Source organism: Cupressus sempervirens, chromosome 1 (assembly GCF_028749045.1).
Source record: "Cupressus sempervirens isolate cs-2001-9-10 chromosome 1, ASM2874904v1, whole genome shotgun sequence".
In the NCBI taxonomy this organism is placed as follows: domain Eukaryota; kingdom Viridiplantae; phylum Streptophyta; class Pinopsida; order Cupressales; family Cupressaceae; genus Cupressus; species Cupressus sempervirens.
Genome location: NC_143118.1, coordinates 696346655 through 696360746, shown reverse-complemented (window position 1 = coordinate 696360746; position 14092 = coordinate 696346655). Strand labels below are relative to the sequence as shown.

Sequence of the window (14092 nt, the reverse complement as noted above, 5' to 3'; positions counted from 1 at the left end):
TTTCAATCCCTCATTACTAAAGAGGGAGTGTTAAGAAAGTTAGCAGTTGAGTAGTGAAACGTCTGCATTAAGACTAGTAATATATATATATATATATATATATATATATATATATATATATATAATGCAGTACTTAAATTATGTTTATATTTCTAAACATTAATAGTTGGGTGGTAGTGTTACTAAGACTTTTTTATTGTTCTACCAATTATGTTTATATCGGCTAACCGCTAGTTATTCTGAAGCGCCATCTCCAATTGTTATCAGGTGGCTTCACCTTCTATGCGATCATTGATATCAAGATGCTTCATAATTACTATGTCTAATCCGTGAGTGATCTTAACACATCATTTTGTGTTAGTTAATGAATCGGTATGTGTTGAGACATGGACGTATAGAGTCATGACTCTATTATGTCATGTTTCAACATATATATATATAATTTTCATTTTGCAGATCATATCAATAACAATTTGGCAATACTGGTCTGACGTAAGGTTATTACAGTTTACAATAATTATATTAAGTTTATCACAGAAAGACACCAGACATTTATATATATCAGAATTCATATCAAATACTTTTGATAAGTCTACACCAAACATGATCTAATAAACCCTCTCTTGAAAAGTAAATACTCATGAAGAACATGAGAAAATTCAAAGGTTCCTTACACTTGTGGATACTGACTCAGTTATATTAATGTGATTTGTTGGTTAATCACGTAGGCCGACTTATGTTGTTCTTTCAAGGATGTCGAATTTTTGTTGTGATGGTGATGAAATCTAGCTTTGCAACATATATTGACTTGACTTTCTCAATTTACTTGTCCAATTTATCTCACTTCCAATTGTGCTCTTCAAAAAAAAACTTCAACTACTGAACTACTTGCTGCTTTACTTCTACTCCTATGAATGGAAAGATTAGCAGATGGACAGGGATCAAATCTGATGAAAGTTTGCCAGTAGCGCTACCTCCATAGATGCAATGATTCAAGGGGAAAAAGACTATATTACCACGCAAGGCTTCCTAACAAGCCACTAGGATGCAAGTGGCCAAGTTTATGGATCCCTATCAATCGTCCACTAATATCACCATACAACTATCCATCTATTCTTACTCTTGCTTAACAACTTTCTTGAAATAAAATCTACTTTAACAACTTCAATGGAATTTAACTTTAAATATTGGAAGTAGAAATCATGCAATAACACCAAGTGTTCTTATTCACCATGCAAGACACAGAATGATAAGAGAAGCAATTTTGGTATTACATAAGAAACAATTTTCTTCAACCGTTTACAAATGAGGGCAAATGGCCTTATATAGGGGCCAAAAAACACAACCAACGGTAGAGATTAAGAGGCAAAATTAATGATCCAGTTCAAATCCCAAAAACCCTAACTAGGGTTGCCACCCCATCGGCCAATGAGAAGATGCCACCTCATCAATGGACCAAGAAAAAAAGGAAAAGTGGCAGCCAATGAGAAGGCACCAAAATGGTAGCCAATCAGAATCAGACACTCCTACCCGAGAAGAAAGGAGAATTTGCCACTTGGGCTTATGTCAAATGATCTTCTAATATAATTCTACCATTTTCTTTCATCTTCTTAGCCAAGGCAATGAACTTGGCTAGCCTGTTGTTGACTTCCTTCATGACAGGGCAAGGCGTGTGCTTCCTCTTGAGCTCAATTGAATTCATCATGTTGCTCACTGCTTGCAGTGTCTTCTCGTGATCCTTCTCATATTCTTTCACATATCAAATAAAGGCATTGAGGGAGGCAAGAGTGCCCAAATGATTCTTCTTGATGGTAACCTTCTCCAACTCATCCAATCTTGATCCAAACTCTATCTCATTAACGTTCTCCTCTTTGATATCTTCAAAATCAAGTGCAACCTCAACATCATTAATCATGATTGAAATGGAAGTGTCAACGCTTGGGCTGTGTTGTGCAATCTCATTTTGTATATCTTCAAGTATCCTCGATCTGATGATCAAGACTCAAGGCAACATACCAAGACTCCACCGTACTCTTTCCTCCATCCACCAGCTTGGTTCTCTCCAAATATCTCTCTAGTAGCCCAATAACTGTCCGTAGCCTGGGAATGGCTAAGTCCTTGACTGGAAGGAAATCCTTCCACTCCCCTTCAAATGTTTTGAATTTGTCTCTAATAGCCACCAATGACCTAAATATCGAGATAAAGGAAGGCAAGAAATTTCGCCCATCTTGAATTATATCACTGATCCAATCTTTGATTTTGTGCAGCTGAGCCGATATCTCTTCTATGTTGCTCCCGTTGTCTTGCAGAAGGGCTTCCTAATGCAACTGTTGGATAGGCTGGCAATCTCTCCAATACTTGTTTTCGGCTTCCAGCTTTACAATCCTCTTGTTTGCATTCCTCAACCTTTCTCTAATTGAAATCATGCCTTCTTGGATCTCCTCACTCCATGTCATCTGTGATTCTTCCCAAGTTATACTCTACTATCTCATACTCCTGGCTACAATCTCATCCACTGCCTTGCTAACCTTTGGTATAGCAATCTAAACTTTTTGGTGACCCTCATCATCACTCCTGCTTACCTTTGCCACCATTTTTGCAATTTGTTTTTATTTTTCACTATCTTCCTTTTCCACTAACCCTTGAATACCTTCGACTGTTCGGACAGTCACCACCTCGCCCCTTGGCATAAGCATTTGCCTTAACCATAGTTGTGAAGTGCATCTCCCCAAATTTGGATTTGGTTCAACTAGTAAAGCATCACCAACTGCCTCAGGCACCTAGCTTACTTCCTCAATATCAATTGGCCTATCCTCTTCTTCACTAGTGACTGTCATATCATCTCCATGTTGGTTCTCCGAAAGACGAGAGTATTCGGTACTGTTACTGTAACCACTTGATTCTGAATCAAAGCTCAGCTCTACCGTGACCCTTTGTCCACTTGTATTAACCTTTTGGCTCCTAGCCTCAATTATGCTCTCCCTTGACCGTGTTGCATTCTATATCTTTGTTGGAGGCTCCTGATGTTCTTTACTTTTCTCAACCTCCAAATTTCTCTTCTTTCTCTTAACTACTCTTTGTCGCTGGCTACTGCCCCCACCTTTTTGTTCGACTGACTCAACTGGACCTTCTTTCTCTAGTTTCATCTTCTCATAAGTAAGGCGTACCTTTTGACTTTGTAATTGCCTTACCTTTTCATTGTATCATGACTCAGTGTGTAGACCAATTGTCCTTGTAACTGTCTCTAAGGAAGGATCATGATGATCATCCCAATCCACTGGACCCAACTCTATTCCATCCACTGTATCGTAATCTTCTCTCAACACATTTTCATCATCTTCTGGCTGTTCAGGAATATCAAGGCCTCTCCATCTAATTGCCCTCATCATGCCCACTGACAACCTTGAGAAAGCTAGCTTCCTCACATGAAAGTCATCCTATGTATTGGCCCAAAAATCTTCTATAGTGGGAACATGTTTGAATGTGTTTTCGTGAGATGCCTTGATAAGACCATTAGGATTGAATCCCTGTCTTGCTCTATACTATCCTAGATGATATCGTTCTAACTCCTCCACAATTGCAAAGGTGACAGAATTGGGGCAAGTATCATTGCCTATTCCAAATGAGAAGGTAATCCCTGTCTCGCCTTTAAGTTTCGTCATCTTGTCATAATGCTCAAGTTGCCTGGCCAACTCCATCAAAACTATTATGTCGGGTGGGTACCTTGGAAGTTTCTTGTCATGGCAAAGGCGTCATAAAACATCTTATAATCTTTGTTGTGGTGCAAATGAAGCTATGGATAGCACTCATGCACCAAACATTGCCCCGACCCATTGTCAATCACTCCTAAGGCCTTCAGTCCAAGATGTTCATATAGTCTCCCAATCAAATAGAAAAGGTAAGACCCCATGTAGAATTGCCTTTGAATTTGTATTGTTTTTAGTTGCAACTCTAAATTTTCACTTATAATTCTAGCCCAATCAAGCTTTCTCCTTCCATTTTCAATTTCATCAATAAAATAGTACATCCAGTTCTCGAATTGCATACCTTGAGCCATGCCCATGATTCGGCTAAGAAGTACAATAAGGTCACCATACTCTGATTTGAAATCTGACTTGATGAGCTTTGACAACTTGGTAACTTCCTTCTTGCCTTCGTGTAACCAATTCTGCTTTAGATGAATGAAGTAGGCATCCTGATTATCCTAAAAGAACTTAGCTATTTGATCCATCATTACCACTGTCATGCCTTTATGCTAGGGAATATTGAATACTTCTCAACCACTTGTCTATTGATGTTAGCCAACACTCTCTTCCCTTCATCAAAAACAATGGAATTGGTCACAATATCAAACCGGGATGCACACTCCATTACCAATTCCGGACAAGGCAAGGTAGAAGGGAAAGCCGCTAGGTGTACAATTCCGCTCTTGTAGATCTTCTTCACCATGGGGGATTGTCCTTCCTTCAATCTATCCCTCAATTGTACCATGTTCACGGTGCTGATATTGGTGTCACTTATTCGCCTCATTTTCGAGAAGAAACTAGTCTTAAGTATCATGTCTTCCTTGTCTTTTTTGGTATTCATTCCCTTTGGGTTCTTGCTTGTACTAACATCCACCATCCTAAACGATTATTTCTGCCTCTTTGCTCTAAATGATATGGACTACACTTATAAATCTCCCAACTTCTTTCTATGGATGGAATCTAACTTATTTCCAATCCTATCTCTACACTTATAATCGCCTCTTCAGTCTAGGGGTGGGACTACCACTTATTTTTGCCTCTTCGTTACCTTAGGATGGACTACAATTATATCTCCCAACTTCAATCCTAGGGTAGTCTAGCTTATTTCTGCCTCTCCAAATGTCCTATCATGAAATCTACACTTATATCTCCCAACTTCAGCCTATCAATGGAGATGATGAAGTGGTGGATGAATAGTGCAAGAAAAAGATAAGGGAAACGAACCAACCAAGAACAAGGAATAAAATCCGCCTTTAAAACCGATCTTCACTTCTAAAGATAAACAAAAATTTTACTTTAAATCTACCTTCTACCAACAATCGAGCCTCTTCAAATTCAGATCTGATCTCAGAAATTTCAGTCTTCCTCCAAAATGTGATGCCTTAGCAAATGGACTACTTGCAAAAATCTGCTCCTTTCACCAAATTTCGACCTCCTTGCCAAAATCGCCCAACTAGAAGGAAAATTGATGCCCTAGGGCAGAAAAGTCTAATCCAAATCAAAATTTTGTCCATCTAAATTCACCTACACATGCAAAAATCAGACCTCAAAGCACCTTGTCTCTCCACCAAACAAAATCGGCCCAGCTGAAGAAAAAAAAATTTGCTGCCCTAGGAGGAAAATTAGACCTCCAAAATCGTCCAATCTTCCCTAAAATCAGATCTTCACCCACAAAATTTCCTTTAGGGTAGAAATTGCCCAGCCTCTAGGAAGAAATTCGCTGCCCAAAAATGGAAATCCTCAAGCCAAAATCGTTGCTAAAGGAGAAATTTTCCCAGCTAGAAGAAATTCCTCGAAACCAAGCAAGAGGAGTGGAAATGGAATGAGGAAATAAGAGGGGGGAAGCCCCTTCCTATATCCTCCTATTGACCTCCAGAGTGGGCCGACCTTCCTGGAGGGAAACAAAAACATAAGTTAAACCCCCAAGATGGCCCAATTTTAAATAAAACATGAAAATAACTAAGCCCCATAGCAAAATTGACCCTTTTAATTGTAAGTCTGACCCAGAATTGCAAAATAGAAATAAGGTAAGTCTAGGAGATGTCAAAATTTTCATTTAACAACATTTTGGCAATTGAAATATCATTAAAATTGAATCTAGCAAGCCAAAAATCAATTTTCAATTCCAAATTACCAATTTCCTTTAACATTTCTAAAATCCTCTAGGCAAAATTTCAACCAAATTAATGAAATTTTGCAATTTAATCCAATTTCAATTTTGCAATACAATCTAAATTTTTTGAACAAAATAAATCCTTTTCTTGGCAATCGAAATCCAAACTCTAAATTCAATTTCACTATCAAAATTTCTTTTCACTGAAAAATTTCAAGATTTTCCAAAACGACTAAATCTAAAATTCATTTTGAAAATGTTCAAGGTTGTTCAATTAAATCAAATTTTCAAAATCCGTCTAAGTCCAAAATTTGCAATTTGATCCTGCCAGGTATCGCTTTAACCATGAAAAAAATAATGTTGTTTTTGAAACCTGTTAGGCCTAAGGGCGAAATTACATGCTCTAGAAAATATAGTTTCGCACCACGTGAAAACAAACCAGACCCCCTCCTGGCCCGAAGGCGTCCAAGGTGTAAAATCGCCAATTCTAAAATCGCCAATTCAAAAACCTCTAGACAACTCTAAATTTTGCCAAGGCAACCGAAAAATTCCCCCAACGTCCGTAAAAATTGCCAAGGCTTGCCCGAAAAAGGGGGTCCCCAAAAATATTGGGGCGATGGTGTGAAAACCTCACAACATACTTCTACTCCTATGAATGGAAAGATTAGTAGATGGATGGGGATCAAATCTGATGAAAGCTTGCCAGCGGCGCTACCTCTATAGATGCAATGATTCAAGAGAAAAAAAGACTATATTACCACTCAAGGCTTCCTAACAAGCTGCTAGGATGCCAATGGCCTAGTTTATGGATCCCTATCAAACGTCCACTAATATCACCATATAACTATCCATCTATTCTTACTCTTGCTTAACAACTTTCTTGAAATAAAATCTACTTTAACAACTTCAATGGAATTTAACTTTAACTATTGGAAGTAGAAACCATGCAATAACACCAAGTGTTCTTAATCACCATGCAAGACACAACAATGATAAGAGATGCAATTTTGGAAGAACTTGATATTTTTAGCAATGTCTATTTTTAGCGAGTCAATTTTTGTAAGTTTCACTATGTCCCAGTTTGATCTAATTTTGTGTTTAAACAAACTTACTATTTTTAGTAAGTCTATTTTTGGCAGGTATATTTTTGGCAACTAATGAACACTGATAGAGGAATAAGCAAAAGGTATCCAATTCTAAATCTGGAGGAATGAATAGTTAAGGAAGTTGGTCCAAATTGCACTAAGTCTGAGAAAGTCCTTGATCCTTTCCAAGAATGTCCTAAGACGGAAAGACCATGCAAACATTGACATTTTACTAAGACGAGAAAATCTTTCTCCGCCCAAAATCAGCACCCAAGGGAGGAGATACATCATTGATAAGTAGGAGATAATTTCCACAACAAGTCAAATTGTGACCTTAGGCTGGAGTAGTACTGGGATGGGTGACCTCCCTGGAAGACCCGATGCTTCACCTCTGTGAGCATCACCTAGATCCAATGAGTGCAAAGTGTTCCATTTATTCTCATGAGAGATGGATTTGTGTTGAATCACTACTCATGAAACATGGGTCAATGAGTTTGACTCGAAAATCACACAATTAAATACCGATAGCAATATCACAATTTGACTTGCTGTGGAAATTATCTCCTACTTATCAATTGATGAGCTTAAGGGGCTCTCTAATGAATGGTTCATAAGGCACAACACTTGGTGAAGGTTTTGCAAATGGGGTTGCAAGCTTTGGGTTTAACCATGGAGGAAACTCTATAGTTAAGCGCCCTCAGGCTGGAATAGTAAAGGATGGGTGACCTCCCGGGAAGTCCCGATGCTTCACCCCTATGAGCATCACCTAGATCCAATGAGTGCTAAGTGTTCCATTTATTCTCATGAGAGATGGATTCGTGTTGAATCACTACTCATGAAACATGGGTCAATGACTTTGACTCGAAAATCACACAGTTAAATCCTAAGAGCAATATCACAGATACATCATTGTGAAGGACTTTTCTAAAATTCCAACAATCTTTCTCCCTACCTTATTTACGTCCAAGCAAGGGAATTATATGCAATTCCAAAAGAATTACGAAGTAGGGGAATCCTCTTGCCTACCTAATATGCACCCACATTTGGAAAGGAGATGGAAATGCAAAAATGGCTGTGTCCAAATTTTCCTCCTCCCAACTCTAAAAGCACCCATGACCACTAGTTTCTTTATGCCCAGAAATTTGTTCAAATAATGACTATCCTCGTCCAGGGAAAATGTGCACTTTAGGGTACAAATTCACTAGACCCAAAGAATTTCCCCATGCAAAAATCTGTCTCCAATGCTCAAGTGTGTTCCCACGAGTGTTGTTTAGGTGGAAAGAGTTTCTTCCAAGTCTTAAAATCTTTCCTATGCCTCAAACGCACCCAAGGTATAGAGCGCACAGAAATGTTGAAATTTACATAAGTATGAAATTCCCCTTACCTATCTAATGTGCACCCAAGACCAAGGTTGAGTAAAATGATAAAATTTGACTAAGTAATAAGCAATCCACTTCTATGTCTGATGTGTGCATTGAAGTGTGTTGGAGACAAATTTAAATGCCAAAACAGTATATTTTAAGAGCACCAGAGACAGCGTGAAACATGGAGTCCAAACGTAAGTGATTTTTAGCAACATGTAAGGTAACAAGTAAGATTCTTTCCCGTAATAGAAACTTGAGAGGTATTTTGGACACATTTAATGAAATTGCTAAAATTAACCCAGTACCAGCTTAGCAATTGGTGGGCAATTTTTTCATTTTGCGTATGAGAGGGTTTTCATTTCATTCCTCATACAACAAATTGAAGAATTTGAAGCAAGAGTGAGTTTTGAGGAAGAGAGGTAATTTGTGGTGATTTTTTTTTGGCAAGAAATTTTCTTCTTCGAGGTTCAAAATTATAGTCTGGAATGAGAAATGTAGAAGTACTTTCTATGATATACTTTGAATTTTGACTATCACTCTTATGTTATGTATCCTTGTCTTGCAAAAAGTAGATGCCAAAATTCAAAGGATTGGGCTGGTCAAGGCAGACTTTCATTGAGAATAAACTCAAGGGGTTTCTTCTAGAATGAAGAATTATTTCAAAGTGGAAGGAAGTTTGAGACACCAACTTACAAAGTTTCAATATGGATGAGTTCAACATAAGAATGTATGGCCATGGAGATTACTCTCCATCGTTCCTTGCCAAGAAGATGACCAGAAGTAGATTGTGACAGCAGCTGGTTTATTTCCTGCAATCTAGTGTCCAGAGCTGATCACGGAATGTGCAAAGCATTATAGTTCAAAGCAAAGGGCAGTTTGGGCTCTAGACGGCACGTTGTTGGCAAGTTTCACTTCAAAAGCAATTGTTGAAGCTTTTGGAATTACAACTTATCAGTACATGGTGTACAAACCAAAGGAAAGATCATGAACAATTTATAATATTGGAGCTGATAAATGTGTAGAAGTCATCAATCGCTAAGATGCAAGTGAGTCATAGGATGTGGTCCAAACCACATAAGAGTCCACAAATGTTACCTTCAATTGCACGTGTATAGTACAACTAATTTCTAGAGAGCTAATGACACCTTTGCATGCATATTGTCATATCTCTTCAGGGTGGCTTTCACACAAGGCTATCACAAGAATCAATAACACTGGTAGAAATGTACGGCTAGTGGTTCATCCAATTCCCAACATTCTCTTACGTTCCGCTTCAAGGATTCTCTCCTCAACCATATGGACTTCCTAGATACCGAAATGATACAGCTAAAAACTTGTGATAAGATTTAGAAAAGGAGAAAGGTGGATTTGAATTTCCAATCATCATGGAAGTTTCTGATGAAGTGTGTCCATCCCTGCTGGCAGTTGAAAGGTCAAGAAGAGAATTATAGTTCATCATCAACCATTTCATAGTATAAGATCATTTCGAACCCTATGACAGAATAAAAATGGTAGCTGGCAGAAGGTACAAATATAGGATGCATCTTGAAGACAATTGAGCCAATGCCAAAGATGAGTTCAGAGTCAGGAAAAGAACGTACTCTAGGATACCAATTAGAATGATCAAAATATGAAAAATCCTGTCAACTGGAAAAGTCAGAAAAAAAATCAGAGAATATACCTTGGGAGAACTTGTCAAACAAAAAATTTAAAAAGGTCATAAGTGCTTACCTAGTTTGTGAAAAATGTTTTAAATATTTAGCCTGATATACAGCTATCATGGTAAAGTCCATTTACTGGTTTTTTATTATGCAGAGAGCCATGACGTCTATGTACACAACATCTAAAATCAAATATTTTCCTGAATATCTGTGAATATTGATTCGTATAACATCCATTTAGTTTCAATCAGTGCCTTTTAAGATGTTTAAAGAACTTCAATATCAACTTGCAATAAACTAAATGAACAGTTTAGAGAACTTTAACATCCTTCTTGGTGTAACCAATGTCTTGCAGACTTTGATCCAAATTGAACAGTTCAAGGATTGAAGTTCTTAAATAAAGAGAAACGGAAAATTCAAGGCCAGGTATAGAATTTTTAAGTTTCTAAAAATTTCTCCTGAAGCAGAATTTCTACAATAAATCAGAACTAAGAATTCTTTCAAACAAGATCAAAAACAAAGCAAGTAAGATCTTGTAAGACTGCAAATAACAGCATATTTACAAAAAACTAGAGGACTGTTTTTTGCACAATTCCTATCCATACTGCAGACTAGCTTCATCAAACAGTTTGACTAGATGAGCCATAATTAAAATACACTCATAAAGAACTCATAAATGCCTAACATGTACACAATACTGGCTCATACCTGCTCCAATAGATTGGAAAGCCTTCTGGTTTTCTCTGGTGCATCGATTAAGCGCAAAGCTGCCATATCTAATGTAGCTGCACCACCCTTGGAGAGTTCTTCACTCTCAGCAACATCTGCACCAAATATGCGGGTCTGACATATGCTTGCAAGAACATTTGAAATCTGCAGAGAGGTGATTAGTCTTGCCAAAGAGGCACGCAAGGAAGCTTCAAAAACAGATGAACGGCTGCTTAGACTATCTGCAACAGTAAGAATTTGTAATGCTCCTTGGACTACTGACCACTCCTCTTCATCTGAAACCATGTCTATCAAGTTAGAACCATGTGAACCTTCCTTTTTGTCAGGGCCACTTTCTTTTTTGGGACCAATTAAATCACCTTGTGCTGATTGATCTACCCCACATACAGATCGCAACGACTTCAATGTTTCATGCAACATTGCTAGATATTGAAGCATTATATCATCTAATGTACGAATAAGTGCCTCTGCCTCAGAACCACCTGTAAAGCTTATGCACCTCTCAACAGCTGCCTCAAGTAAGACTATTACTTGAGGAACAGATTCTTCCATCCTCCTGACTGTCTCACTAAGTTCAACTCCTTGAGCACCAACACCACGGTGAACGGCTCCTCGTAAATCTAGAGAAGATATCTCAGCTGAAAGGATAGCAAGTTCTAAATCTCCATACCTGCAGAGAACAAGTATTCATAAATCTTCCTAGTGAGAAATATATTCTCAGCTTCCATGTATATTATAAAACAACAAAAATAGATAAAAGGGTTCCCAAAGAGTGGATGCACACAATGAACACACACACATTTGGCTCGTCTCCAAGAATGATGGATGGTGACAAATTTGAGAAGAACAATAGAAGCCTCTAGCTGCTGGCACACAATTTATTTGCATCTTTTATCTTTTGTACACATGGCATGTGAACGTCTATAGCACATAAAAGCCATGGCATACAAAAATGAGAAGGATATGCTCCTTTGTGGCCATTTAACAATCCATCTATAGCATCAACTTGCCAAATATATGAGATAAAATTTCAAATTCTGGTCTGTCAAAAGGAAAACTCATATTGCTGTTTGATATTTTTAAGTACTAGAGAAGAAAAAATATACTCAAAATATTGATGATAAAACAAAATGTTTTATTAAATATACGGACAAGGACTTCACATCTGCTATATCCTATCTTATTGGAAATTCCAATTCTTTGGAAAATTAGCAATATATTAACTTCTAATACTAGTTTATAGATTCTAATCTTTAAAAAACTTTAGATAAAGAGACGGCATGATCTTAGATCAACACAATCATATATACACTAACTATTCAAGGCTTTTTATGGGCATTTATATTGGAATATAATTTTGAGGGCTTTAATCCATACATATTAAGTAATTTCAAGATGGCCCCCATGAGAATCATGAAGATGGGAAAAACCCAGGAAAAGCATTTTTGAAAACTTGTTTCCTAAGAAAACAGGATCACTGAACCAAAAGAGTGGGAGCTTTCCAACAGATGCAGTGCAGTGTTGGGTGAATACAATAGGAAGAGCTATATAACGAATAGAGTAGGGTTTAGGGTTTAAGGTTTTACGTTACTGTTTAGAGTAAATTACTATACACACTCTAAACCCTAGTAATAATAATCTGCAAAAGGTCACTCACCAATAAGTGGGAGCTTGCCAACAGATCCAATGCAGTGTGGGGTGAATACAATAGTAAGAGCAATATAATGAATAGAGAATAGGGTTGAGAGTTTAAAGTTTTGGGTTAGTGTTTAACGTATTACTATACACAATTTAAACTCTAGTAATAATAATCTGCAATAAGTCACTCACCGCTGTTGCCAATCTAGTCCAGATAGGATCACCAATTTTCAACCCAGCAGCATGAATTTCTAGGCAGATTTGATTACTGGCTTTATGGCCTTGACACCTCCACTTTTTTAGGAGTTTGTATAAAATTACGATAGCAGTGCTGCTTACACCCACTCTGAAGTTTGAAAGCAGAGAAATTCAAAAATGTTTTGGGCTGTGCTGAATTTCTAAGCATTAGTTTTTACCCCATTTTCATTAATTTTCAGCATTTCTTATTTCCCATTATTTTTATCAATTAAATCCTGTGTTATTAAATCACAACTATACTTCGAGTTTTGATTTGCCAAGACAATCCAAATCCCAATCAAATGTAGGATGGATGCTACATTACCTTGATCCATTCTCATCTTATTGTAAGGCTGTTCTTCATTGGACTATTGTCATTTGATGTCAAAGGTGGCAAGATTGTTGCCATTGACATGAAAGGGCCAATCAGTGGAGTTCAAGCTGAATTATTTAAGGCAGAAATAATATTTTATTTGGGCAATATCTGAATGTTTTTTTTGACAAACCAATTTATTTGCGAGTTGTATTTTTGGCAGAAATTTTTCCACAAGTTGCTTTTTGGCTGCCTTATGTTTTCGTGAGTTTCTTCTTCAGCGCCTATTTTTCGGCCAGTTTTTTGGCAACATAATTTTTCACAATTGCTTTTTAGTCGACCTACCTTTTCACGGGTTGTTTTTTGGCCAATCAAGTTTGAAAAGGGTATTTTAAATAGACAAAAATTGTTCGCTGGCATAGTTAAAGAGTCCTAACATTTTGTGAAATGTTGCAATTGAAGAGATATAAAAAAGGTCACTTGATGTTCATTTGATTATAAATTTAAAAAAATACTATCCCTACTTTAAGAGCAGATCTACGGCAGAAGAAGAGCAGGTTTATGAAATAATATCAGACTTTTGGACAAGAAGTAAGGCAGAATTTGGTGAAGATATCTTTCAAATTTGAGAGCATTCACTGAAGATCCTATTGCAGATCCGAGTGAAGATGTATTGCAGATTTAAGAGAAAAGTCTTAAAGGACATTTTGTTTATGTTGTCAGCAGATTTTGAAGATCTTCTAGATCAGATCCAAAACTATTACCTTGTATATTGAGGTAGGAGCCTTCTATTCTAAGAGATTGAGAGGTTGCTCCCTCTCTTTGAAAGGGATTGGAGTCTCCTAGTAAGTTGGAGCGTGGTGGAGAGTAATGGTGTCTCCTATAGGTTTGCCTTCGAATTTGTAATAAGTATTTTTATAAAATTCAACATTTTGTCGTGATTTTATCCCGCAAGGCGCAATGGTTTCAACATAAAAAATATGTGTGCATCTTGTGTTCCTTTTGTTAGATCTTAATTGTGGGGATTCTATGTTCATTGCTTTTAAGATTGCTAAAGAGAAAGAACTGTTCTTACACTAATTCACCCATCATCCAAACCCCTCCCCCTAACTCTCTCAATGTGTGTGTGTGTGTGTTTTCTTCAACTAGTATCAAAGCAGGTTCCTACAAAAAATGCTAACCACTTAAATGAAAGATCTTAAGAAC

General features: G+C 37.3%; 1 protein-coding gene across 1 annotated transcript in view; it reads right to left on the bottom strand.

Annotated features, from left to right (window-relative positions):
• Positions 1-14092, bottom strand: part of EYE (conserved oligomeric Golgi complex component-related / COG complex component-like protein) — an 82266-nt gene that overhangs the window by 25367 nt on the left and 42807 nt on the right. The window contains exon 8 of the mRNA XM_089787322.1: positions 10678-11368. Within this exon, the coding sequence (XP_089643448.1) occupies positions 10678-11368 (691 nt within the window). The remainder of the gene's footprint in view (positions 1-10677; positions 11369-14092) is intronic.